Genomic DNA, 27368 nt, shown 5'->3' with positions numbered 1-27368 from the left:
CAGTGATATAAAGGGTCAGAGGTCAGTTTAAGATCAGGTCAAGGTTGTGAATATCAGCTCATGTAGGTGGATGGACTGTGGGTGTTGAAGGTATGGAGTCCGTTGGAAATTAAGGCCTGAATGATACTGTCCCCTGTCAGCGGGGTTGAGCATGAAATAGCACGGGTGGGCTTCCTGATGGGTTCTCACCCACCCCAGCCTCAGCAATTTTATGCTGGGGTGGATGAGGCCTCTGACAGGCCGTCCGCCTTTGCCCTAATTGATTAGCTTAAGTGGACATTTCCCACCCAGCCTCAATTTCTACGAAGGTGGGAGGAGTTCCCTGATATGAAGGAAGTCCAAAAGTAATAGGGTTCAGAACTTGGGCAGTGGGTGGTGCCTCCAAGAGAAACCCCCTTTAAATTTTGGGTGACCCCCCCCTCCCTCCCTTAAGATCAGACAGCTACAATACCTCCCTCCCTGTGTGGCCTCTCCCCTGACACCCCAAGCCCAGATTGTGCACCATCCCCAAACCCGAGACCTCCCCTACTCTCCCCACCCCGAGACCCCCAAAACATACCCCTTCCACGAAGGCCAGGACATGTTTCCAGGGATTGCATGCAGTCCAGCCCGCTCCACTGCAGCTTCTGGCACTGCAGGCCTGATCAGATTGACCAAAAGCTCTCTAAAGCAGGACTTCCTCCAGAGAGGCTGCCTGTCTGCAGCCAATTAGTGCTCATTGGAGCACAAAATCATTGGGGGCAGGCAGTATTGGCCGGGATGTGTCCCCTGCCAACTCTTCGGATAGTGAGGGAGGAAACCCCACCACCCTAAAAATCCTGACCCACGGGTTGTCCAAGGCCGTACTTTAGCCAAGTAATCTATGAGGACAGAAATGGGAGGCACAATGAAGAGCTGGGTGTCATTAACGCACGTTTGCAAACTGACATCACATTATCTGGATAATAATATAAAGCGGGAACTATACAGCTGAGGAAAATGGGTGGTCAAAAGATTCAATCCTTGGTGGATCCCAGAGATAGCGATACTTGGGGTTCAAGCCAACACGCTGTTGCTACAATTAGATAAGCTAAAGTGGAACCGAGCGACAGACTTCAGTGTAGTCTGACTATGGAAAAAAGGCACTGAATTAACATGATATGGTTGACCATGTCAAAGGCGGTTTGAGGGTGGTTGCGGAGGGATCATTCACCAAGGGCATCAATGGGGATTGGTAGGATAGCTAAACAGTACTCAATGGGGAACGGTAGTTTATATGGAACATAGCCAATGGGGAGATGGGAGGATGGAGGATGTCCAACAACGAATGCAGCGCTATCGAGATGATAGTTGATAGGCTATTGAAATGATTCCCAGTGGTGAATGGGGGAACATATAAAGGACAAGCTGTGATTGAAATTCTAACCATGAACGGAGGGGTTAGGACCTGGACATATTCCCATACTGTGGCTTTCTGATCTTGGTTTCGGAGTTAAGTATGGTGGCGAGCAAAAATAACTTTCTCATAGGACGGGAGGGAAAATGTCTCATTCAAACCTCTGTGTGGTTAAAAATATTAATAATAGCCAAGTCAGAGTAGGCATTTATTTGCAAACTAATTGAGTTATTTTGTTTGCCCTATGGTAATACCAGGAGCAGCCTTATTTGAGAACATACAGGAATGGTAATTTTACTTATCCAAATAACTCTGAGCAGTCGACTTCAGTGGCGCCTGTAACCATTAGGACCACACCCATTCCATTGGACAAGGTCAGTGATAAATACAATCTTACATTGTTTCAAGAAGATATTTCTTTGAAAATCTTACTTACCCTCAATTTTTTTCCATGCCGTCTGGAGAGGGTGGTTTCAGAAATGAAAACCAGGTTTCAGGGTGGGTGTAAAATGGAGTAATAAATTCCTATTGCACATTATACGTTACTATCCACGATGAACCTCTGCACTGTAAATTTTTGTTTGCGATAGCTTTGTTCCTCTTGTTGCCTCAGTGTTTTGCAAAATCTGCAGCTGTCCAGTGATAGAATAACCCTTGGTGCCCCTTGGTGTCCAGGGATGTGCAGATTAGGGCATTACGGCGATAGGGCAGGGAAGCGGGCCTCTTTCTTTCAGAGGGTTCATGCAGACTCGATGGGCCGAATGGACATCACCAGGTAACAATGGCAGATTTCCATCCCTAACGGACATTAGTGAACCGGAAGGGTTTTTGGAACAATTGGTGATGGCTTTCATGGTCACCATTACTGACACCAGGGCTGGAATTCTCTCACCGTTGCGATTCACTTTTCCCGCGGGCAGCGGCCCCTCCCCCCCCACACCCCACGGGTTTCCCGGCGGTGTAGGGTGGCTTCAATGGGAAATCCCATTCACAAGCGGTGTGGCTATGGAATCCTGCCGCCAGCAAACGGCACACTGCTGGGAAACATGTGGCTGGGGCGTCCAGAGAATCCAGTCCTAGCTTCATCTTCAAGATGTATTATTGAATTCAAATGCCACCACCTGCCCTGGTGGGAATTGAACCCATGATTCCAGACCTGTGCCTCTGGATTCCTAGCTCACTACGCCATCATCATTGCCGCCCCCCCCCCCCCCCCCCCCCCCACCCACCCTGCCCTCCCCGCTGGTCCAGGCCTTGACACAGGTTCGACCGAAACAAATTAGTAGAGTTGGAGAAGGGAGATGGGTCAGATCATCTTCATCGACATTGGAAATTTTGCCAGCCCTTTAATAGATTGATGCTCGAGCTGCGACATTCTATCACTGACCGGTATTTAAATTGTACTTGTATTGTTACGCCACCCTGGGCTAGTGTGTGGTCAATTCCAGCCCCACATGCCCCGGAGTCACAACACAAGTTAATTAACCAACAATTGTTATAAAAATTCCCCAAATCTTTGGCCCTTGGTTGCCCAATAATTACAGTCACCAGGTTTGTAAGTTCAAACACAATTATTGTTTATCTATAACAAGAATAATGATGAAATACACAGCAGGTAAATATTAATAAATACCTAACTCGTGCTTTAACTTACCTCCCTAATCAAAACCCCCTTACACACATACACCCACAAAACACAAGTCAGACAAACACAGAGGGGTTGAAAAGGGGAAAAAGCAAAAGGCGGCATGCTGATTGTAAAGTCATTGAACTCTCCTTGATACCCAACCGGCAAGGATAAGCAAAGACACCAAAGGTGCCATTGAGTCGACATAAATGTTTACTTTTTGGCTTTATAACGTATTTTCCTGCTGCTGCCAGCGCTGTATGTTTTATATTTGTGAATGACGACATCAGAATTTGTTACATTAAAAGGGGGGGAAAGCATCCACGATCATTTTTTCCTCAGCATGATGTGCTCAGTGTGCATAAAAGATAGTTTGATTCTCCAAACCTCCTTGGGGTGACAGAAATATGGAAGATTGCACCTGTTCAGTGCTTTCCTTGGGTAACGTTTGTATAGGTTGAATATGATGGCTGACACAGGCACGATGGGCCAAAGGGCCTCTGCCTGTGCTTGTAAAGCTCAATGACTCTATACCACTGATTTATGCTTCTTTTTAGTATTCAGGGAATAGGCTGTTTTGGACCTGAAAATGTGCAATGTGACAGAATTAATCAATAAGAACATAGGAGCAGGAATAGACAATTCAGCCCCCGAGGCTGCTCCCGCAATTCAATACAATCATGGCCAATCTCATCATGGCCTCAACTCCACTTTCCTGCCTCTTCTCCATAACCCTTCAGCCCATTACTAATTAAATATCTGTTCATCTCCTCCTTAAATTTACTCCATGATTCGGCATCCACCGCATTCTGGGATAATGCATTCCAAAGAGTCACGACCCTTTGAGAGAAGTAATTTCTCCTCATCGCTGTTTTAAATCTGCTCCTCCTTATCCTAAAACTATGACCTCTCATTCTAGATTGCCCACAAGAGGAAACGTCCACTCTACCTCTATCTTTTATCATCTCATATACCTCAATTAGATCTCATTTTTCTAAACCCAAAAGAGTATAGGCCTAAACTGCTCAATCTCTTTTCATAAGACAAATCCCTCATCTGTGGAATCAATCTAGTGACCTCCTCTGAACTGCCTCTAATGCAACTACATCCCTCCTCAAATAAAGGGACCAAAACTGTACACAGTACTCCAGGTGCCGTGTTAATAATGCCTTGTACAGTTGCAGCAACAGTTCCCAACTTTTATACTCTATCCCTTTAGCTATAAAGCCTAAAATTCCATTTGCCTTGCTTATTACCTGTTGTACCTGTATACTAGTTATCTGAGATTCATGCATGAGGACACCCAGATCCCTCTGCACCAAAGCACTCTGATGTTTTTCTCCATTTAGATGATACGTTGCATTCCATTTTTCCAACCAAAATGGGTAACTCCAGAAACTCCACCTGCCAAAATTTGGCCCACTCACCTAATTTATCTATATCCATTTGTAACTTTCTTATTTCCTCATTGCAACCTACTGTCCCACCTAATGGTAAAGGACCCTCTTGGAAAGATGATCATAACATGATAGAATTTCGCTTTCAGTTTGATGGTGAGAAATGCGAGTCTGAAACTAGAGTCTTAAAATCAATAAAGGCAATCACAAGGTTACAAAGAGAGAGTTCCACAGATGCACCACCCTCTGGCTGAAGAAATTCCTCCTCATCTCTGTTTTAAAGGATCGGCCCTTTAGTCTGAGATGGTGTCCTCTGGTTCTAGTTTTTCCTACAAGTGGAAACATCCTCTCCACGTCCACTCTATCCAGGCCTTGCAGTATCTTGTAAGTAAATAGGACATAAACATAAAGTAAATAAATCTAGAAGGTACAGTGCAGAAGGAGGCTATTTGGCCCATCGAGTCTGCACCGACCCACTTAATCCCTCACTTCCACCCTATCCCTGTAACCCAATAACCCCTCCTAACCTTTTTGGACACTAAGGGCAATTTATCATGGCCAATCCACCTAACCTGCACATCTTTGGACTGTGTGAGGAAACCGGAGCATCCGGGGGAAACCCTCGCAGACACGGGGAGAACGTGCAGACTCCGCACAGACAGTGGCCCAGCGGGGAATCGAACCTGGGACCCTGGAGCCGTGAAGCCACAATGCTAACCACTATGCTACCATGCTGCCCTCTATGCTACCGTGCTGACCTCAGAAGGTTGTGAACATTTTATAAACCAGCCAAGGACTAAAAATAATAAAGAGAAGGATAAAGAGAGAAAAAAATATAAAGATAATAAATAATAAATTGGAATTTGAGAGAAAAGCAGCACAAAATATGAAAAAGATCATGAAAGCTTCAACAAGTATATAAAAAGGAAAAGTGTACCTGAAATAGGCCTTGATTCCCATAGCGGGGAATTAATAACAGAAAACAAGGAAATGGCAGACTTTGAACAAGTGATTTTTTTTTTTCTGTCTTCACCGAAGAAGAAACAAAAAGCAGTCCGAGAATAGTCGAAACCCAATAGGAAAAATTGAGGGAAGAACTTCAAACAAACACGACCATGAGAGAAAATGGACCAGGCAAATTCATAGGACGCCATGGCTGACAAGTCCCCGGGACCTGATTGCCTCCCATTTACTACAGAGATGAAGAGGAATTTCTTCTCTCAGATGGTCATTAGTCTTTGGCATTTTCTACCCCAGAAACCAGTGGAGGTTGAGTCAGTGGATATATTAGACCCCTCCCACCCGGGTTATTCTCTCTTCTAACTTCTTCCACCGGGCAGGAGATACAAAAGTCTGTAGCAGTAACAGATTCAAAAACAGCTCATTCCCAGCTGTTACCAGACTCCTGAATGACCCTCTTACGGACTGAACCGATCTCTTCACACATCTTCTCTACTGAGTAGCACTACACTCCGTATGCTTCACCCCATGTCCATGTCTATGTATTTACATTGTGTATTTATCATATGTCCTATGTTTTTTCATGTGTGCAACAATCTGCCTGGACTGTATGTAGTACAATACTTTTCACTGAACCTCGGTACACGGGACAATAAATCTAAATATTCAAGGCTGATATTTGATGAACAAGGGTTGGGGTTGGCAGGCAGGAGAATGTGGTTAGGGCCACAACGAGGTCGGCTGTGCCCTTATTGAATGGTGGAGTAGGCTGGAGGGGTCGATTGACTTACTCCTGCTCCCGTTTCTTGTGAAGTTGTGATAGTGATGTATGCGAATGAGGTTCTCAGGAGGTTTTAGCATAGGTGTAGAAACTAGTGGAAACTTAATCGTAATTTCAGTATAAATGGATTGACAAAATTCCAGTTCAGTTGTTACTCAGAGAGGGACTATGGGAAGATATTCTCTACTTATTCATAACCACGTAAGAATAGAATGAATTTTAAGGCTCCGATTATTTACAGGACTTTGGAAGTGAGTTACTTTGCAAAGACAAGTCTCCATCAGCCACCATTCCAAATTCAGGTAATTGCAGATTATTTAAAATGTTTTCTCTCCTTTCTCCCTTTTTCCATTATTGTCCGGAATTCTCCGGTTGTTCCAATTCAATTTTACTGCTGGAAGCACAGCCCGTCAACGGGTTTCGCGGTGGCATGGGGTGGGTACAATGGGAAATCCCATTGACAAATCGGCAGGAAGATAGAATCCTGCTGCCAGCGAGCAGCGCGCGGCAGAGAAACACACGGCAGGGAGTCCCTCGCCATTCAATGAACCACATTAACAGCACAGAAAGAGGCCATTCGGCCCACATGTCCTTGCCAGCTCCCTGTAGCGCTGCAGATTTATTTCTGTCAAGTACCCATCAATTTATTCTTAAATCATTGATTGATGCCATTTCCACTGCCCTTGTGGGCAGCAGGCTCCAGGTTGTTATCACTCACTGTGTAAAAAAAGTTCTTCCCCATGTTCCTCCTCCATCTCTTGCCCAAAGCCTTACATCTGTGTCCCCTAGTCGTTATACAATCATTTAACAATGGTGTTGGAGGTAGTATATTGGCATGGATAGAGAATTGGCTAATGGGCAGGACATAGCGAGTGGGGATAAGGGGCTCTTTTTCAGGTTGGCGACCTGTAACAAGGTGGGTTCCACAGGGATCAGTGCTGGGATCACAACTGTTTACAATATATATTAATGACTTGGAGGAAGAAAGCAAATGTATTGTAGCCAAAATTTCAGACAACAGAAAAATAGGTGGAAAGGCAAGTTGCGAGAGGGATACAAATAGTTGGCAAAGGGATAGTGATAGGTTAAGTAAGTGAGCAAAATGTTGGTAAATGGAGTATAATGTGGGAAAATGTGAAGTTGTTCATTTTGGAAAGGAGAACAGAGTATTATTTAAATGGAGAAAAACTGCAGAAAGCTGCCACACAAAGGGACTTGGAGTACCTGTGCACGAAACACAGAAAGCTAGCACACAGGTGCAGCAGGTAACCAGGAAGGTCAATGGAATGTTGGCCCTTATTTCAAGGGGGTTGGAGTATAGGAGGCGGGAAGTCTGCTGCAACTGTACAAGGTACTGGTGAGACCACATCTGGAGGACTGTGAGCAGTTTTGGTCTCCTTATTTAAGGAAAGATATTATTTCATTGGAAGTGATTCAGAAAAGATTCACTGGGATTGACCCCAGGATGGAGGGATTGGTTTATGAGCAAAGGTTAAACAGGTTGGGACTCTACTCATTGAAATTTAGAAGAATGGGAGGTGGTCTCATTGAAACATATAGGATCCTTAAGGGGTTGAAAGGATAAATGCTGAGAAGATGTTCCCCCTCATGGGAGAGTCTAGAATCAGAGGGCACAGTCTCAGAGGCGTCAATTTAAGACTGAGATTAGGAGGAATTTCTTCTCTTAGAGGATTGTAAGGGCAGAGTCCTTGTGTGTATTTAAGGCTGAGATAGATAGATTCTTGATCAGTAAGGGACAAAGGGTTACGGGGGAAGGGCAGGAAAATGGATATGTGGAATGTCGGATTAGCCATGGTCCAATTGAATGGCGGAGCAGGCTCGAGGGGCTGAAGGATTTATTCCCATTCCTGTTCCTTATGGTTTTATTAATCCTTTTATCCCAGGAATCGGCCTAGTAAGCTTCCTCTGAACTAATTCCATTGCAAGTATTATCTCCTTAGGTAAGGAGACTACAACTGAACACCGTTCTCCAGGTGTCGGCTCACCAATTCCCTGTACAGATGTAGCAAGACTTCCTTACTTTTATACTCCATCCCCGTTGCAAGAAAGCCCATAATTAAATTGGTCTTCCTAATTATGTGCTGTACCTGCATGTTAACCTTTTGCGATTTTCCTTGCCCTATTCAAAGCTGTCAGAACTGTGTGCACTTATATCAGGGGCGGGATTCTCCGACCCTCTGCCGGGTCGGAGAATCACCGGGGGCTGGCGTCAATCCCACCCACGCCGGTTGCCGAATTCTCCGGCAACGGATATTCAGCGGGGGTGGGAATCGCGCGTCGCCGGTTGGTGGGCCCCCCCCCGGCGATTCTCCGGCCCGCGATGGGCCGAAGTCCCGCTGCTGGAATGCCTGTCCCGCCGTCGTGGATTAAACCACCTTTTGAACGGCGGGACAAGGCGGCGCGGGTGGGCTCCGGGGTCCTGGGGGGGGCGCGGGGCGATCTGGCCCCGGGGATACCCCCACGGTGGCCTGGCCCACGATTGGGGCCCACCGATCCGCGGGCGAGCCTGTGGCGTGGGGGCACTCTTTTCCTTCCCCCTTCGCCATGGTCTCCACTATGGTGGAGGCGGAAGAGACCCCCTCCACTGCGCATGCGCGGGGATGCCGTGAGTGGTCGCTAACGCTCCCGCGCATGCGCCGCACGGCAAAGTCATTTCCACGCCAGCTAGCAAGGCACCAAAGGCCTTTCCCGCCAGCTGGCGGGGCGGAAATCAGTCCGGCGCGGGCCTAGCCCCTCAAGGTGAGGGCTCAGCCCCTCAAGATGCGGAGAATTCTGCACCTTTGGGGCGGCGCGATGCCGGACTGATTCGCGCCATTTTTGGCGCTGGTCGGCGGACATCACGCCGATTGTGGAGAATCCCACCCCTGATCTCCTCCTAACATCCTCTGCTCCAAAGAGAACAATCCCAGCTATTTGCAGCCAAACCTTGTAAATAGAATCCCCATTCTTGGGGATTTCTGCACCGTCTGAAGGACCATCATGTGTTCCTGGAGTGCGGTGACCAGAAATGTATTGGCGTTGACAGTCAACCACTTGGGGTGGAACATGGATTCTGCACAAGCCTGATCGGACAGAGATGGCAGCTCTCTGATTAATCCCAACTCGGACAATCTGAGAGTCTTTTAATCTGGTACTGGCCAATGAATTATTACATTTAGTTTGACACAAATGCTGCGACTAGTGTTCCCTCATAGTGTTCAGGCCATCTGGGTCCTCAATCAATTCGTGTGCTCCGGTTTCCTCCCACAAGTCCCAAAAGATGTGCTGTTAGGAGAATTGGAAATTCTGAATTCTCCCTCTGTGTACCTGAACAGGCGCCGGAATGTGGCGACTCGGGCATTTTCACATTAACTTCATTGCAGTGTTAATGTAAGCCTACTTGTGATACTAATAAAAATTATTATTAATAAAGGTTATTACATATGAAATTTATAACTCTTCTTGACTTGACTATTTTACAGTTCATTCTCTGCGGCCAGCTGATGTGAAAGTTATTGCAGCAGTGGGAGACTCTCTGACGGTTTGTATAGCATTTGCATCACTATTGTCAAACTTTTCTTCAAGATCTGTGTGTCAATAATTAACGATGTAACTGTGTGTCAATAATTAATGATCATAGTAACTGTACTGATAGTAGTCTGCACACCTGAGTTGTCAATTCCCTGCCAGCTGTTAAATGATAAATTTAGGATTCTTTAAACTACAGAGCAACAACCAATACATAGAATCATAGAATTCCGACAGGACAGAAGGAAAACATTCAGCCCATCGAGTCTGCCCCGATCCTCTGAAAGAGCTCCCTATCTAGTCCCACGCCCCCACCCTATCCCCGTAACCCAGTAACCCCACCTAACTTGCACATCCTTGGACACTAAGGGGCAATATATCTTGGTCAATCCGCCTAACCTGCACATCTTTCATTGTGGGGGGAAACCGGAGCACCCGGAGGAAACCCATGCAGACACGGGGACAAAGTGCAAACTCCTCACAGACAGTACCAAGGCTGGAATTAAACCCGGGTCTCCGGTGCTGTGAGGCAGCAGTGCTAACCACTCATCACTCTAGATAACAGAATGTTTTGCCAGGCCATGTCCATGGGCAGTTATGAGCCAACAATATTGCTGTGCTTCTGGAGTCCTTATATGGGTCAGATTGGGTACAAGGAGAGATCAATAATTAACTGAATTTCAATGGTGGAAATTGAAATCCTGGGAGGGATTTCCACCCCCCCTCCCCCCCCCCCCCCCCCACAATGGGTTTCGAGGCAGCAGAGGCAACGCACCATTGGCTGGTGGGGGATATTCTGCTGCCACTCCTTTAAATGATGTTTCTCGTTATCCCCAGCCTCTGCCACCGACGGGTCTGGAAGAACCTGTCAGTGGGAACGGCAGGAAAATCCTGCCCCATGTTTCCGATTTAATATAACCACACCCAATTTACACCTCCACCCGATTTGCACCACCCTCATCGAATTTACACCCCCCACTTTATTTGTACCCCACCCCACCTGATTTATAACCCTCGTCCAATTTGTGCTATGTAAATAGAACAAGCATGGGTTTCCAGAACACTTGCTTTGCGGGAGAATACATTTTAATTTTTTAATAATCTTTATTGTCACAAGTAGGCTAACATTAACGCTGCAAAGAAGTTACTGTGAAAAGCCCCTAGACTCCACATTCCGGCGCCTGATCGGGTACACACAGGGAGAATTCAGAATGTCCAAATTACCCAACAGCACGTCTTTCGGGACTTGCTTTTTTGATGGGCTTTTTTTCAAATCTTTTCAGCTGTTAATTTTAACCCCATGAACAGTTATACAAACTCACTGGCCGCAATGTAGCTAGCTAAGGGTGCAAATCGCATAAATCACACGAGAGGACAAAAATTATATTTACTTTGGAGAGGTTTCAGTACAGATACAAGTAATTTGGACATTCTGAATTCTCCCTCTGTGTACCCGAACAGGGGGCGGAATGTGGCGGCTCGGGGTTTTTCCACAGTAACTTCATTGCAGTGTTAATGTAAGCCTACTTGTGACAATAAAGATTATTTTTTTTAAATGTAAATGTCAGAGAATCTGGAGTGAAAACTCAGCTGTACAGCTGGAGAGCTACACGTCAGATTTCAGTCTAAAACGGACACTCTGACAAACTTTGGGACGAGTCGATCCACTGGCAGTATTTCTATAGTAGATCCACGCAATACAAGGAACCTGAATGGGATCTTTATTCCCCACTTTCTTTACCTGGCATTGACATAGGAATTAGAATAGACCATTCAGCTACTGTGGTTTTATTCAATTATGTTTGAACCTTCACTCCATCTACTTGGATTGTTAGCTCAACCTTTAACACGCCTGTCTACAGAGGTTTCTAAGAGCCTGAAAATGGGGCCAGAGGACATACATGATCAAATTCACAATGTGACTGACTCTGTTTTGAAAGGAGCCTACTGCTTGCATCCAAAGCACCGGCCTGTTTCAGACAATAGTCCCCTTTTCAATATGGAAACCAAGGTCCGAAGACTTGGATAGGGATGAGAAAAGTAATATTGTACAATATATGCTTTTGACATCTGATAGGCAAACTGAGTGGTTTTAATCACTCTCGGCACATTCAATTTGCCTTATAGCAAAATTCGTGCAATCTCAACTTCCTTCGTGAAAACACTGGGAGAGATTTATCTTACCTGAAGGAGGGAATTTGAAGCTCGTCCTCATCTCTTTTGTCTTACAGGCTGGCAATGGGATAGGCTCGAAACCCAATGATATTCTGGATGTCTTAACCCAGTATAGGGGGTTGTCCTTCAGGTAAAACCCGCTGTTATCAAATGAAAGTCCAACCGGATTGATGATGATGAAAATGAAATTTTTGATGGAAGAGTCATTTCGGCACAGAAGGAGGTTATTTGGTCCAGCCTTGCCTTTATGTCTAACTTTTGTATCTCTGCACCTCGGATCATCCAGACAAATACTCTGAATTCATTTCCAGAGGTAGTTAGGAGCGGTGAGGAAGGTATGATAGATTTGGATGAGACAATGAGTGGGATGGGCCTAAAATAGGTGGGAAAGCAGGCAGTGAAGAGGAGATAAAGATTTTACAGACTGATATAGATAGGCTAGGAGATTGGGCCAATATTTGGTAGATGGAGTTTAATGTGGATAAGTGTGAGGTTATCCATTTTGGACGGAAAAAATAGAAAGGCAAATTATTATCTAAATGGAAAGCAGATTCAAAATACGTCTGGGCAGAGGGATCTGGGGGTCTTTGTTCATGAATCACAGAAAGTCGATATGCGGGGACAGCATGTAATTAAAAAGGCAAATGGAATATTTGCGTTTATTGCAAAAGGACTGGAGTATCAAAGTACAGAATTGTTGTTGCAATTGTGTAGGTGTTGGTGAGACCACATCTGGAGTATTGTGTCCAGTTTTCGTCTCCTTATTTGAGGAAGGATGTGGTGGCATTGGAGGCAGTTCAGAGGAGCTTCACCAGATTGGTTCCGGGGATGAAAGGGTTGACGTGTGAGGAGAGATTAAACAGTTTGGGCGTATACTCGCTGGAGTTTAGAAGGATGAGAGGGGGTCTGACCGAGCTATATAAGATGCTAAACTGGATTGATTGTGGGGCAATCTAAAATGAGAGGTCACAGATATAGGTTTAGAGGCGGTAGATTTAGAACTGAGATGAGGAGGAGCTACTTCTCGGGGTGGTGAATTTGTGGAACTCGCTGCCCCATAGTGCGGTGGAATCTGAGTCATTAAATGGTTTCAAGAAGGAGATAGACATATTTCTGATTTAAAAAACAGGTTAAAGGGATTTGGAGAACAGGTAAGGAGGTGGATTTGAGACCAGGAAGAGATCAGCCACGATCTGATTGAATGGCGGGACAGGCTCGAAGGGCTGAATTGCCTCCTTCTGCTCCTAATTCCTATGTTCCTATTTTAGGTGAAAAAGATTTTCCTCAAATCTGCTCTAAATCTCCTGGCCTTGACCTTAAATCTATGCCCCCTGGTTAATGACCCTTTGCTGAGGATTTACCCTATCTATGATGCTCATAATCTTGTACACCTCGGTCATGTCCCCCCAATCATGTCCCCCCTCAGTCTTCCCTTTTCAAAAACAACCCCAGCCTAACCAGCCTCTCTTCATATCTGAAATGCTCCGGCCCAGGCAACGTCCTGGTGAATCTCCTCTGCACCCTTTCTAGTGCAGATGAGACATTAAACTGAGGTCTCATTTATCTGGTCAGTTAGGCACGTGACAACTTTCAAAGATGGGCAGGGTACCCTGACCAACATTCCTCCTTCAACCCTGAGCTTACCTGCTCATTCCTCCTGTTCCTGTTTGCATGTGAAGGGATGAAACATTCCAGAGAGGGATGTGAACATGGATTATACAAATGGATTTGGATTTATGGGTGCGGTTAAATCTATGTCCGGCTTTGAGCGCACTTAGTGGGCTGTTTCTCGGTGGCTGCAGCTTTTTGTTTGGCCTTGGGGAGTTTCTCTCAACCTGGCCGGCACTTGAGTCTTTTCCTGTTTGCGAGCCCAGCAGGAAAGGCTCCTTGCAGATTGGGGCCATTGGCAGTGCCAACCTGACACCTGGGCACCTGGCACTGCCAGCCTGGCACCCTGGCAGTACCACCACCAATCTGGCAATGCCAAGTTCCCTGGGTGCCAGAGGGAGTGCCAGGGTGCCACCTTGCACTGTCCTTGACCACCCGGAGGTCTCTAATGGTCTGGGAGACCCCTGCCCCCCCAGGTCCCTCACAACTGGTTCACATTTGTAGAAAGCAGTACTAAACAGCACCATGGTAAAGTTTTCTCGGGCACCAGAAGAATCGCATATTTAAATGAGCCTAATGGATCATATAAAATCCAGATCAGGATTACGACCAGTGAGGGCGAGATCCATATCGCGAGGTTTCGCGAGATTTCAGTAAATCTCACGAGGCGATTCTAGTATCACAAATCTCTGAGAGGCCTCTTGCGAGATTTGTCCCCACACCAAGTCGGGTGCGGCGAGGCCTCTAAATCGCGCCCGATATTGTTACATGAATGAAGTGAAAATAAACTTGTCCTAACTTAAAGCAAAACAATTTCAAATGCCTCTTAAAATTATCTTGAGAGAACGATTTTCAAGACTTGCTCTGTGCTTTTGTTAACAGCATTGGAGGAGATGAATCGCTAAGAAGCTCCACGACTTTGCCAAGTAAGGACATCAGAATTACACAAAAGTTTTATTTTGCCCCCTCTTTGAAAGCTTTGGGAAGTTCCTACAGGATAACGTTTAAATGTAAAAAGTTACCTCGCACAAACTGGTAAAAGGCAAATTTAACACTGATAAAAAGCAGTGCTGCTGTATATTCTGCTCCACGGGCTGCATCTCTGGGGAGTGGAGTGGAGTCAAATACATTGGAATTCTTCATGAAGCAATTAGACATTTTATGTAACAAACAACAATCGGTCTGGATGGATGGATTGGGTTGAACTAAATAATCCACAGGGTGGATTTTAGCTGTTTCCATTGGGTTGGAGCCTTGAAGGAGGAAATGGGCAGCATTGAATCGAATGCTTGTTTTACACCTTCTTCACCATCCTGCTGAAGCAGTACTTCCAGCGTGTTTCCATTATGAAAATGCTCGCAGTCTTTGTTTTCACTCTCAAAATATTCTCACTTCATGCCCTTCAGAACTAACTTCCACCCATCATCTGATCTCTGTGTTGCTCATGGGCTCCGTTGCTTCGAAACCAGGGCTTGAGCACACAAATCAAGGCTTCCACACGGGTGCGCTACTGAGGGAGTGCTCCACTGTTGGAGGTGCTATCTTGCGGACAAGACGCTAATCTAAGATCGTGGCTTGAATTTGCGCTCCAGTATTGGGGCCACAGAGTCGGGGCATTTCCTGGCTCTGCATGCCTGACCCAGGAGAGTGTGCCCCGGAGGTTGGGATTTTAGTTTTGGAGTGTGGGGTCCTCTGGGAGTCGAGTCAGCCAACCCTGGAACAAGATGGGCTGAGCGGAAGGCCTGTCTCGGTGCACCAACACTTTGCCAAAGATTTTTTTGAAAACATTAAAACAAAATATAATGCCCTCCAGCCCTCACTCCTCATACTCCCTCACTCCCTTGTGCCCCCACCCAATCCCCAAGCCCCATCCATGTCAACCCATGCACCTTATGCCCACTACCTACCCCCATGGTCCCTCATGCCCCATGCCAAATTCTGCCCTCCAAAACCCCATAATCCTTCATACATTGTATGCCAAGCTATGTCCTCAACAAAACCCCATGGTCCTTGATTGTCCCTCTGCCAACTAATGCCCACCCATGACTCCACCCATCATCCTTTGCCCTTGCGCCTACCAAGCCAACTCACCCAGTGTCCACAAAAGGCAGACCTCAGGAGCCACGCTGAGATGAAATAAAGTTCTAAGTATATTTTGCAGACATTGTTTACTCTAAAATACTCATTCATAAAATATTCTTTGCATTTACATTCCTTCAACTACATAATCCTGTATAAGAACACACATATCATTCAAGTGCTTAATCCCATATAAAAACAAGCATTGGAATTCATTTTTTCTTTTATGGGATATGGGCATTGCTGGCAAAGCCCACCCTCAATTTCCCTTGAAATAAGTGGCTTACTAGGCAATTTTAGAGGGCATTTAACAGTCAAACACATTGCTGGGGGTCTGGTGTCACATGTAGGCCAGACCAAATAAGTTTGGAAGATGGCGTTAGTGAATCAGATGTTTTTAATGACAATTGATTCATGGTCACCAATCGAGATTTATTAATTAAATTGAAATTCCGCTTCTGCCATGGTGGGATATGAACCCATGTCTCCATACCATGAGCCTGGATCTCTCTATTATTAGTCCAGTGACATTACCACTGCACCACCATCATAATAATGGGCACCAAATTCTGTCCTAGCCAGTGAAGCCCATATCCCATAAAAGTGAATTTGAAGAAATTCTCCATTCAAGATTCCATAACTACTTGGAGCTGTCAACCAAATTGTGAAATAACATATTGAAATGGAAGATTGTGAAATCAGCCATACTGCACACATCCAGTAATGACAGCCCTCAGGCTTATGTTAGCAGACAATGAAATAGCAAAAAATGATTTATTTTAAATGTACACATTTATTTCAAACATTTACAGGGCAGGGGTTTTAAATACCTTCACAGTGCTTTTGACAATTGCTTTTGAAACTTTGGACTATTCCATTGACTTTATGCACTTTCATGTCCACATTTAACAATCCTAAAGGGCATCTTACCTCTCCCAAAGGGCACCTGACCTCCCCAAATCTGCCCTGTATCATATCCAAAGGGGTAAATTACATAACACCACCCAGCAATAAATATTGCTGATTTTTCACTTGTGTTGAACAATTGTGTAGCAGCAATTATTGTTTTCAGCATAATATCTCCCTGTGTCTTTTCCTTTAGATATTCTTCGTGAATGTAACCCTTTGTTGACTGGATTTTCCACTGGAAAGGGGAATCTTGAAAATCCCAGAACATTTCTGAATCAAGCTTTTCCTGGAGCCTTAGCTGTGTATGTACTTGGGTTCCATTCCTGTAATATCTATGAGGCACGGTTTTATGCTGGAGTTATACTGGTTCCTCGGTGTAACTTTAGCAACCCCAGTAGTACGTTCTTTAGGAGCCTTTTCCCTTATTCTCCTCTCACACTTCCTATTTCCTGCAATTCGTTTTACACTTCTCTGAAAATTGCCAACATACCTGCCCTTCTATTTCTCGAACTGTTAGGGGACCTATAGAACGCTCCCAACAATGTGATTGCTCCATTTTGGTTTATAAGTTCCACCCAGAGTATGGTTGGACTCTGGAACGAACTTCATAAGAGGATGATAGAGGCAGGTTCAGCAGAGGTACTCAAAAGGGAATTGGATTGATATCTGAAAATAAAGAATGTGCAAGGTTATGGAGATTAGGTAGATTGCTTTGTCAGCATGCCAGTGTAGTGTAGTCTCGATGGGCTGAATGGCCTTCTCCACTCTAATTCTGCAATATAGGCAGTGGGTGTTAGAAGAGAGGGTAATATGGAGGCTTAGAAAGCCATAAACACTTGACAATCCATCAGAGGCTACTGTGCATTTATGATTTTAAAAGTATCTGACGTTCTTGGGGAGATAGGAAGGCTCGCATCATGCTATAACATAACCGGACTTTGGGTGTCCATAAAATCCTAACTTAAATGCTCATGTTCAAAAAGAGCAAGAAGGGACATCTGAAAGAGGAATACTAATATCACCCAAATGTTTTTCTTTCAACAACTAGAGAACTCCCAGGTCAAGTGAGAAGATTAGTGGACATGATGAAAAATCATTCGGTAAGGTTTCTCCAATAATGTTAAATCGTTGCTTTCTGAAACTTTGAACACAATTGGGAAGCTTCACTTCTACACAATTATATTTAGCATATTCCAGCATTTCCTAAACCGTGCCTAAAACCCGGGTGAATCATTAAATTATCAGCAATTGGATTACATACAGGACTTCCGCTGAAACTTAATGGGCTCAAACTGGAGCATCTCAAGACGAGATTACATAAGCCTACCTTTTTTTAAATTCATGAAATATGGGCATCGCTGGCTGGGCCAGTATTTATTTTTAAAATAAATTTAGAGTACCCATTAATTTTTTTTCCAATTAAGGGGCAATTTAGCGTGGCCAATCCACCTAACCTGCATTGTGGGGGTGAGATCCACGCAGACACGGGGACGGGCCAGTATTTATTGACCCTTGCAGAGTCATCCACATTTCTGGAGTCACATGATGGCCAGAGAGGAGGACATATTTCCTTCCCAAAAAGGACATTTACAACAACACTTGATGGGTTTTTACGATTTCATGGTCATCATGAGGCTTTGAATTGCAAATTTCTTTTTATTGGACTCAAATTTCACCATCTGCCATGGTGGGATTCGTAACCAGTTCCCTGGAACGATTACCCTGGGTCACTGGATTGCTAGTCCGTGACAATATCACCATACCATTACCTCCCCTACTAGCTAGCATTAAGACACATGACAGTGAGACTATCAGCGATCACATTGGCTCATCACCATTCTGATATTGCTTATCCCTTTATGGCAGTGAATTACCAGTGACACAAGGCCTATATACACACCTGAAAAACATGGGAATTAGAAGCAGGAGCCTGTGCCACCGTTCAAGAAGGTCATGGCCAGGATTTTCTGGTCCCGTCACTGACAGGCATCGTCACAGGCATGACGGGAGAATTTGGAAAGCCGTTGACTTCTAGCATCTCTCCAGATTTTCCCATCCTGCCCACAATGATGTCTGGCAACAGAAGGCCTGGAAAATCCTGCCCATTGGCTGATCATCTGCATCAATTCCTGCTGCCTGCACTATCCCCATCTCCCTCAATATCCCAATATCTACCCACCTCTGTCTTCAACATACTCAACGTCCACAGCCCTCTGAGGTGGAGAATTCCAAAGATTCACAGCGCTTTGGGTGAAAAAAAGTCTCCTCGGGCGAAATTCTCCGTAATTGGCGCGATGTCCGCTGACCAGCGGAAAAAAGGCGCAAATCAGTCCGGCATCGCGCCGCCCCAAAGTTGCGGAATCCTCCGCATCTTGAGCGGCCAAGCCCTAACCTTGAGGGGCTAGGCCCGCGCTGGACTGATTTCCACCCCGCCAGCTGGCGGGAAAGGCCTTTGGTGACCCACCAGCTGGCGCGGAAATGACATTGCCGGGCGGCGCATGCGCGGGAGCGTTAGCGGCCGCTCACGGCATCCCCGCGCATGCGCAGTGGAGGGAGTCTCTTCCGCCTCCACCATGGTGGAGAACATGGTGAAGGCGGAAGGAAAAGAGTGCCCCCACGGCACAGGCCCGCCCGCGGATCGGTGGGCCCCCAATCGCGGGCCGGGCCACCGTGGGGGCACCCCCCGGGGCCAGATCGCTCCACCCCACCCCCCCAGGACCCCGGAGCCCGCCCGCGCCGCCTTTTCCCGCCGGTAAGAGAGGTGGTTTAATTCACGCCGGCGGGACAGGCATTCTAGCAGCGGGACTTCGGCCCATCCGGGCCAGAGAATGGCCGGGGGGAGGGGCCCGCCAACCGGCACGGCGTGATTCCCGCACCCGCCGAATCTCCGGTGCCGGAGATTTCGGCAACCGGCGGGGGCGGGATTCACGCCAGCCCCCGGCGCTTCTCCAACCCGGCGGGGGGTCAGAGAATCTCGCCCCTCATCGCCATCCTAAATGGCTGGTTCCGTATCCTGGGACTGGGACACCATGGTCTGGGTTCCCCAGTCAACCAGGGCTACATTGACCTATGCACAGCGCAGAGAGAGAGTCATCGGACGGCTCCTATTTAAACATAGGAACTAAGAGCAGGAATAGACCATCCGGCCCTTTGAGCCAACACTGCCATTCAATATGATTAAGGCTGATCCTTGATCTCAATGCCTTATTTCCGCTTTCTCCCCATATCCCTTGGTGCCATTAAAAGCTAAAAAATTATCTCCTTCTTGAAGACATTCAGTGACTTGGCCTCCACAGCTATCTGTGGCAAGAATTCAACAGGTTCACTACTCTTTCAGTGAATCATAGAATTTACAGTACAGAAGGAGGCCATTTGGCCCATCGAGTCTGCACCAGCCTTTACAAGGAGCATCCTACTGAAGCCCACGTATCTACTCTATCCCCGTAACCCAGAAACCCCGACTTAACATTTTTTGGACATTAAAGGCAATTTAGCATGGCCAATCCACCTAAGCCACACATCTTTGGACTGTGGGAGGAAACCGGAGCACCCGGAGGAAACCCACGCAGACACGGGGAGAACGTGCAGACTCTGCCCCGATAGTGACCCAGCCAGGAATCGAACCTGGGACCCTGGAGCTGTGAAGCAACTGTGCTAATCACTGTGCTACCGTGCTGAAGAAATATTTCCTCATCTCAGTCCTAAATGGTCAACCCCATATCCTGAGACTGTGCCCCCTGTTCTAGACTCCCCAACCAGGAAAAACATTCTCCCTGCATCCAGTCTGCCCAGCCCTGTTAGAATTTTATACATTTCAATCCGATCTCCAGTCAAACCCATCTCTCCTCATGGGACAAGCCCGCAAACCTTGGTACCAGCCTAGTGAATCTCCACTCCACTTCCTCTTTGGCAACTATATCCTTTCTTAGGTAAGGAGACCAAAACGGTATGCAATACTCCCTGTATGGTCTCACCGAGGCCCTGTATAACTGGAGTAAAACATCTCTACTTCTTAACTCAAATGTATAGTATTGGGAATCCCATTATGTCATTGGCGAGGGGTCAGGAGCAATGGCACCAGGAAATCCCACCACAGTAAAAGCCGTCTGGGGTCTCCACATCCCCACCAGAATTCCCGCCCGCAGAAAGCAGGGGCAGAACCCACCCCCCCCCCACTCTGCATCTGGAGTCACATGTAGTCCAGAATGGGTGAGGCTGGCTGATTTCTCTCCTTGAAGAACATTAGTGAACCAACTGTGTTTTTATTGCAATTCAGGAGTTCCAAGATCGGAACGGTAGCACAGTGGTTAGCACTGTAGCTTCACAGCTCCAGGGTCCCAGGTGCGATTCCCGGCTTGGGTCACTGTCTGTGTGGAGTCTGCACGTTCTCCCTGTGTCTGCATGGGTTTCCTCCGGGAGCTCCGGTTTCCAGCTAGTGTCCAAAAAGGTTTGGTGGGGTTACTGGGTTACAGGGACAGGGTGGAGGTGTGGGCATAGGTAGGGTGTTCTTACCAAGGCCCCAGGCAGACTCAACGGGCCGAATGGCCTACTTCTGCACTGTAGATTCTATGATTCTAATTCTATGATCAACAGTGAGACTAACTAAGGGCAGCACGGTGGCGCAGTGGGTTAGCATTCTGGCCTCACAGCGCCGAGGTCCCAGGTTCGATCACGGCTCTGGGTCACTGTCCGTGTGGAGTTTGCACATTCTCCCCGTGTTTGTGTGGGTTTCGCCCCCACAACCCAAAGATGTGCAGGATAGGTGGATTGGCCACGCTAAATTGCAAGAAATGAATTGGGTACACTAAATTTATTAGAAAAAAATAATGAGACTAACTTAGAAATTCCAGATTTATCAGTGAATTTTAATCAAATTCTTCCTCCCGGTGAGGTGGAATTTGAACTAGCATCACTCGGCCATTAGTCTAACCTCTGAATTACTTGCCCAATAGCATTCCCATGATGCTATTATCCCCATTCCCCTGCTCGGAGCATGGGATTAGTAAATTTACCTCATGGCATCACTCCTGCGAGAGGAATGGCTGGAAAACTAACCCTGTTTCTCCTTTCCAGAAAATTGATTTTAAGAATGACTGGAAGATGATTAACGTGTTTATTGGAGGGAATGACATCTGCAATTACTGCACGGATTCGGTAAGCAAGTCATTACAATAGATAGAACATTACAGCGCAGTACAGGCCCTTCGGCCCTCAATGTTGCGCCGACCTGTGAAACCAATCTAAAGCTCATCTACACTATTCCCTTATCATCTATCTGTTTATCCAATGACCACTTAAATGCCCTTAATGTTGGCGAGTGCACTACTGTTGCCCTTACTACTCTCTGGGTAAAGAACCTACCTCTGACATCTGTCTTATATCTATCTCCCCTCAATTTAAAGCTATGTCCTCTCATGCCAGCCATCACCATCCGAGGAAAAAGGCTCTCACTGTCCACCCTATCTAATCCTCTAATCATCTTGTGTGCCTCTATTAAGTCACCTCTTAACCTTCTTCTCTCTAAGGAAAACAGCCTCAAGTCCCTCAGCCTTTCCTCATAAGATCTTCCCTCCATGCCAGGCAACATTCTGGTAAATCTCCTCTGCACTCTTTCCAATGCTTCCACATCCTTCCTATAATGCGGCGACCAGAACTGCACGCAATACTCCAAATGCGGCCGCACCAGAGTTTTGTACAGCTGCCACATGACCCCATGGCTCCGAAACTCAATCCCTCAACCAATAAAAGCTAACACACCGTACGTCTTCTTAACAACCCTCTCAACCTGGGTGGCAACTTTCAGGGATCTATGTACATGGACACTGAGATCTCTCTGCTCATCCACACTTCCAAGAATCTTACCAATCGCCCAGTACTCTGGGCACAATTCTCCCATCAGGAGTCTAAGTGCCGACGCCGGAGTGAAAACCGGAGTGTTTCACTCTGGTGTCGGAACCCTCTCCCAGCCCCCTATTCTCCCTCTCCTGTGTGGCTAGGAGCGCCGTCACGTCATTTACTCGCGCCGGGCCTTGGCTCCGCATAAAAGCGGTGCTGCGTAAATGATGCGACGGCACGCGTAAATGACGTCACCCGTGCATGTGCGGTTGCCGTCATCCCCGAGGCCGCCCCGCAAGAAGATGTCGGATGGATCTTGCGGGGCAGCGGAGGAATGGAGGTCCTCCTTCAGAGAGGCCGATCGTGGGCCAGACCCCATTTGAGGCCCCCCCCCCCCCGGTGTAGGAACCCCCCTTCCCCCCCATCTCACAGGCAGCCCCCCCCCCCCAGCGTTCCCGCGCTGTTCCCACCGGCAGTGACCAGGTGTGGACGGCGCCGGCAGGAACCCGTCGTATTGGGCAGGCTGCTCGGCCAGAGAATCACCGCTCGCCTGTTGCAGACGGCGAGCGGCGTTTCTCCCAGCGGCCAGCCGTGATTCTCGCTGCGCCGGTTTCAGGAGTGTGGGAGAATCGTGTGCGGGCCTCGGCGCGGCTTGGCGGGACACGCGCGGCGCCCGGGCGATTCTCCCACCCGGCGTGAGGGAGGAGAATTCCGCCCTCTCTATTCCTGTTACTCCTTCCAAAATGAATCACCTCACACTTTTCTGCATTAAACTCCATTTGCCACTTCTCATCCCAGCTCTGCAGCTTATCTATGTCCCTCTGTAACTTGTAACATCGTTCCGCACTGTCCACAACACCACCGACTTTAGTGTCATCTGCAAATTCATGGGGCAGAATTTTATGGCCCCTCCCACTGGCGGTCCCGTCGAATTCTATGAAGCCTTAAACGACTCGCTTTATTTTTCAGCCGTGCCCTCACTATGAAGGGGACGGAAAGCTCAGCTCATTAGATCTGTGTGAGGAGCAGAATGGCTCCTCGAGTGCCCTTTGAACCTGAGAAGGCAGAAAACCCACTCTGACGGGTGGAAAAGCAGTTTTACATTCCAGTCATTGACTTCACGGAGAATAAAATCTGAAGAGGTTTAAAACCAGTGGCTCACCAGATGCCAGCAGTTTCTTGATGAGTGGGCAAGGTTACAGCTGTCACCACAGAACCGTGCCCCTATTGTGCCCATGGAAGAGCTATCCTGCCAACCCACTCCTCCCTTTTTCCCTGTACCCCTGCAAATGTTTCCATTTAAAGGACCTATCCAATTCCCTTCTGAAGGTGAGGCATTTTGCCAAGGTGATTGTAGAGTTAGGGGAGATGAATTTAATGGAATAAGAGCTGGAATAAAATGCAGATCGTGCTGTACATTTTGTAGACACACAGGAATCATGCTCTAGTGAGAGCTCTGTTTCAATGGTGTTCTCCCTCCCCATTGGTAATGAGCGAGACACAAAGGAGGTATGTTATTTATGGAGAGGCAGGGAAAGCAGGAGTGTGTTTGTGGCCAGATGTGCCACATTTGATGACAGGACCTCAGCAGCATTTTTTTTTAAACTCTGGCCCAGCAGCCAATCAGGCCAACAGCTGGACAAAAAAAAAAGACGAGGTGTTGGGTGTCTTAAAAAATATTAAGGTAGATAAGTCCCCAGGGCCTGATGGGATCTACCCCAGAATACTGAAGGAGGCTGGAGAGGAAATTGCTGAGGCCTTGACAGAAATATTTGGATCCTCGCTGTCTTCAGGGGATGTCCCGGAGGACTGGAGAATAGCCAATGTTGTTCCTCTGTTTAAGAAGGGTAGCAAGGATAATCCCGGGAACTACAGGCCGGTGAGCCTTACTTCAGTGGTAGGGAAATTACTGGAGAGAATTCTTCGAGACAGGATCTACTCCCATTTGGAAGCAAATGGACGTATTAGTGAGAGGCAGCACGGTTTTGTGAAGGGGAGGTCGTGTCTCACTAACTTGATAGAGTTTTTCGAGGAGGTCACTAAGATGATTGATGCAGGTAGGGCAGTAGATGTTGTCTATATGGACTTCAGTAAGGCCTTTGACAAGGTCCCTCATGGTAGACTAGTACAAAAGGTGAAGTCACACGGGATCAGGGGTGAACTGGCAAGGTGGATACAGAACTGGCTAGGCCATAGAAGGCAGAGGGCAGCAATGGAAGGATGCTTTTCTAATTGGAGGGCTGTGACCAGTGGTGTTCCACAGGGATCAGTGCTGGGACCTTTGCTCTTTGTAGTATATATAAATGATTTGGAGGAAAATGTAACTGGTCTGATTAGTAAGTTTGCAGACGACACAAAGGTTGGTGGAATTGCGGATAGCGATGAGGACTGTCTGAGGATACAGCAGGATTTAGATTGTCTGGCGACTTGGGCGGAGAGATGGCAGATGGGGTTTAATCCGGACAAATGTGAGGTAATGCATTTTGGAAGGGCTAATGCAGGTAGGGAATATACAGTGAATGGTAGAACCCTCAAGAGTATTGAAAGTCAAAGAGATCTAGGAGTACAGGTCCACAGGTCATTGAAAGGGGCAACACAGGTGGAGAAGGTAGTCAAGAAGGCATACGGCATGCTTGCCTTCATTGGCCGGGGCATTGAGTATAAGAATTAGCAAGTCATGTTGCAGCTGTATAGAACCTTAGTTAGGCCACACTTGGAGTATAGTGTTCAATTCTGGTCGCCACACTACCAGAAGGATGTGGAGGCTTTAGAGAGGGTGCAGAAGAGATTTACCAGAATGTTGCCTGGTATGGAGGGCATAAGCTATGAGGAGCGATTGAATAAACTCGGTTTGTTCTCACTGGAACGAAGGAGGTTGAGGGGAGACCTGATAGAGGTCTACAAAATTATGAGTGGCATAGACAGAGTGGATAGTCAGAGGCTTTTCCCCAGGGTAGAGGGGTCAATTACTAGGGGGCATAGGTTTAAGGTGAGAGGGGCAATGTTTAGAGTAGATGTACGAGGCAAGTTTTTTACGCAGAGGGTAGTGGGTGCCAGGAACTCACTACCGGAGGAGGTAGTGGAAGCAGGGACGATAGGGACATTTAAGGGGCATTTTTTTGCAAATATATGAATAGGATGGGAATAGAAGGATACGGACCCAGGAAGTGTAGAAGATTGTAGTTTAGTCGGGCAGTATGGTCGTCACGGGCTTGGAGGGCCAAAGGGCCTGTTCCTGTGCTGTACATTTCTTTGTTCTTTGTTCTTTGACAGGAACACCTGTGGTGAAAGGTCAGAGTGAGGATTACTCTGGATATGGTCCCAGGGCAACTGGGGAGATTAGAGCACGGTTGAATAGACTTGGAGAGCATCAGAAAGTAGCGAGAGAGAGATTGCAAGGGAGTGGAAGAGGTCATGGCGAGAGGAGATGACAGGGAGAAGGAGATCACCGGGGGAGTGAACGATTGTGGGGGAGGGAGAGATTGAGGTGAGGGAAAGATTGAGGGTGGGAGAGATTGAGGGGAGGGAAAGATCGAGGGTGGGAGAGATTGAGGGGAGGGAAAGATTGAGGGTGGGATTGAGGGGTGGGAGAGATTAAGGGGAAGGGGAGATTGAGGGGGGAGGGAGAGAATGAGTGGAGGTAGAGATTGCGGGGAAGGGAAGATTGAGGGGCGGGAGAGATTGAGGGAGGGAATGAAATGAAATGAAAATCGCTTATTGTCACAAGTCGGCTTCAAATGAAGTTACTGTGAAAAGCCCCTAGTCGCCACATTCCGGCGCCTGTTCGGGGAGGCTGTTACGGGAATTGAACCGTGCGGCTGGCCTGCCTTGGTCTGCTTTCAAAGACAGCTATTTAGCCCAGTGTGCTAAATGGTGATCATTAGACTTTTAATTTAAGATTTTTATTGAATTCAAATGTCACCGTCTGCAGAGCATTACTCTGGGTCCTGGGTCTCTGGTTTATTAGTCCAGTGACAATAGCACTATGCCCTTGAGGGGAAGGGGAGATTAAGGGGAAAGGGAGATTGAGATGGAGGAGAGGTTGAGGGGAAGAAAGGCTAGTGGGGAGAAAGAGAGATTAAGGAGGAGAGATTTGAGGAGGGAGAGATTGAGGGAGGGAGAGATTGAAGCACCCCAACCATTGATTGCCCATCATGTGGGAAGTTATAATCTCCCCTAACCTGTGTTGTCAGTGTTACAGTACGGGCCTTCAAATGGAGGTGGTAAGTGTGGAGGTGGCAAGTGTGGAGGTGGCAAGTGTGGAGGTGGCCAGTGTGGACGTGGTCAGTGTGGAGGTGGCCAGTGTGGACGTGGTCAGTGTGGAGGTGGCAAGTGTGGAGGTGGCAAGTGTGGAGGTGGCAAGTGTGGAGGTGGCAAGTGTGGAGGTGGTAAGTGTGGAGGGGGCAAGTGCGGAGGTGGTAAGTTTTCATGTGTGTTGTTTGGATGTTTTCTTTTTTTAAAAACATTTTATTAAGGCATTTATGATTTTATAACACCAATTCAAATGTCAACATGACTCAGTAAATGACCCCCCCCCCCCAACCAACGACCATACCCAGACAACATGGCTTACACATATAGTTCTCCAGTCCCTCCTCCTTCACTTACTGATCTCGCCTAAAGTAAACTATCTCCCTCTACGCCCCCCTCATTCCCTAACCCCCCCTCCCCTTATTGTATGGGTGGGGGATTTCTAACATCTGGCCAGCTGAGTATCATCTGGTGCATACGTCTAACTTGTTGCCTGATCGATATTCAGACACGACCTGCTGGGAGCTAAAGTAGGCCCAGGCTTCCGGCCTGCAAGGGGATGGGAGCACAGTGACGTTGCTGCTGCAGATTTGCAGCCTTTCTGGGTGCAGCGGCAAACCTGTCAGCTGGGCGATTGCTGGTTCCCGGGTTCTTTGTATTTACTGGTTGCCGTGCGTCTCACCAATTTTCCTTCATCCTTCTTCTTAGGCTTATTTTTCCGCTGTAAACTTTGCGAGACGAATTGAAGAAGCTCTAGACATCCTCCACAAAGAGGTAGGTTTCCATCACCCAAGATAATTCCTCAACTCATTGGATTGTGCCTCACCGTTCGGAGGGAGAGCT

The 27368-nt window shown here is 47.1% G+C and overlaps 1 protein-coding gene across 1 annotated transcript in view; it reads left to right on the top strand.

Moving 5' to 3' along the window:
* The window catches only part of plb1 (phospholipase B1), a 288667-nt gene that overhangs the window by 158886 nt on the left and 102413 nt on the right, over positions 1–27368 (top strand). The window contains exons 30-38 of the mRNA XM_072500134.1: positions 1633–1749; positions 6382–6442; positions 9623–9681; positions 11900–11973; positions 14334–14377; positions 16633–16741; positions 17488–17539; positions 21513–21593; positions 27234–27299. Of these exons, the coding sequence (XP_072356235.1) occupies positions 1633–1749; positions 6382–6442; positions 9623–9681; positions 11900–11973; positions 14334–14377; positions 16633–16741; positions 17488–17539; positions 21513–21593; positions 27234–27299 (663 nt within the window). The remainder of the gene's footprint in view (positions 1–1632; positions 1750–6381; positions 6443–9622; positions 9682–11899; positions 11974–14333; positions 14378–16632; positions 16742–17487; positions 17540–21512; positions 21594–27233; positions 27300–27368) is intronic.

The sequence above is a fragment of the Scyliorhinus torazame genome, chromosome 4 (genome assembly GCF_047496885.1).
Source record: "Scyliorhinus torazame isolate Kashiwa2021f chromosome 4, sScyTor2.1, whole genome shotgun sequence".
Taxonomy (NCBI): Eukaryota; Metazoa; Chordata; class Chondrichthyes; order Carcharhiniformes; family Scyliorhinidae; genus Scyliorhinus; species Scyliorhinus torazame.
The sequence above is the reverse complement of the archived record's forward strand: the minus strand, read 5'-3'. Positions and strand labels throughout refer to the sequence as shown.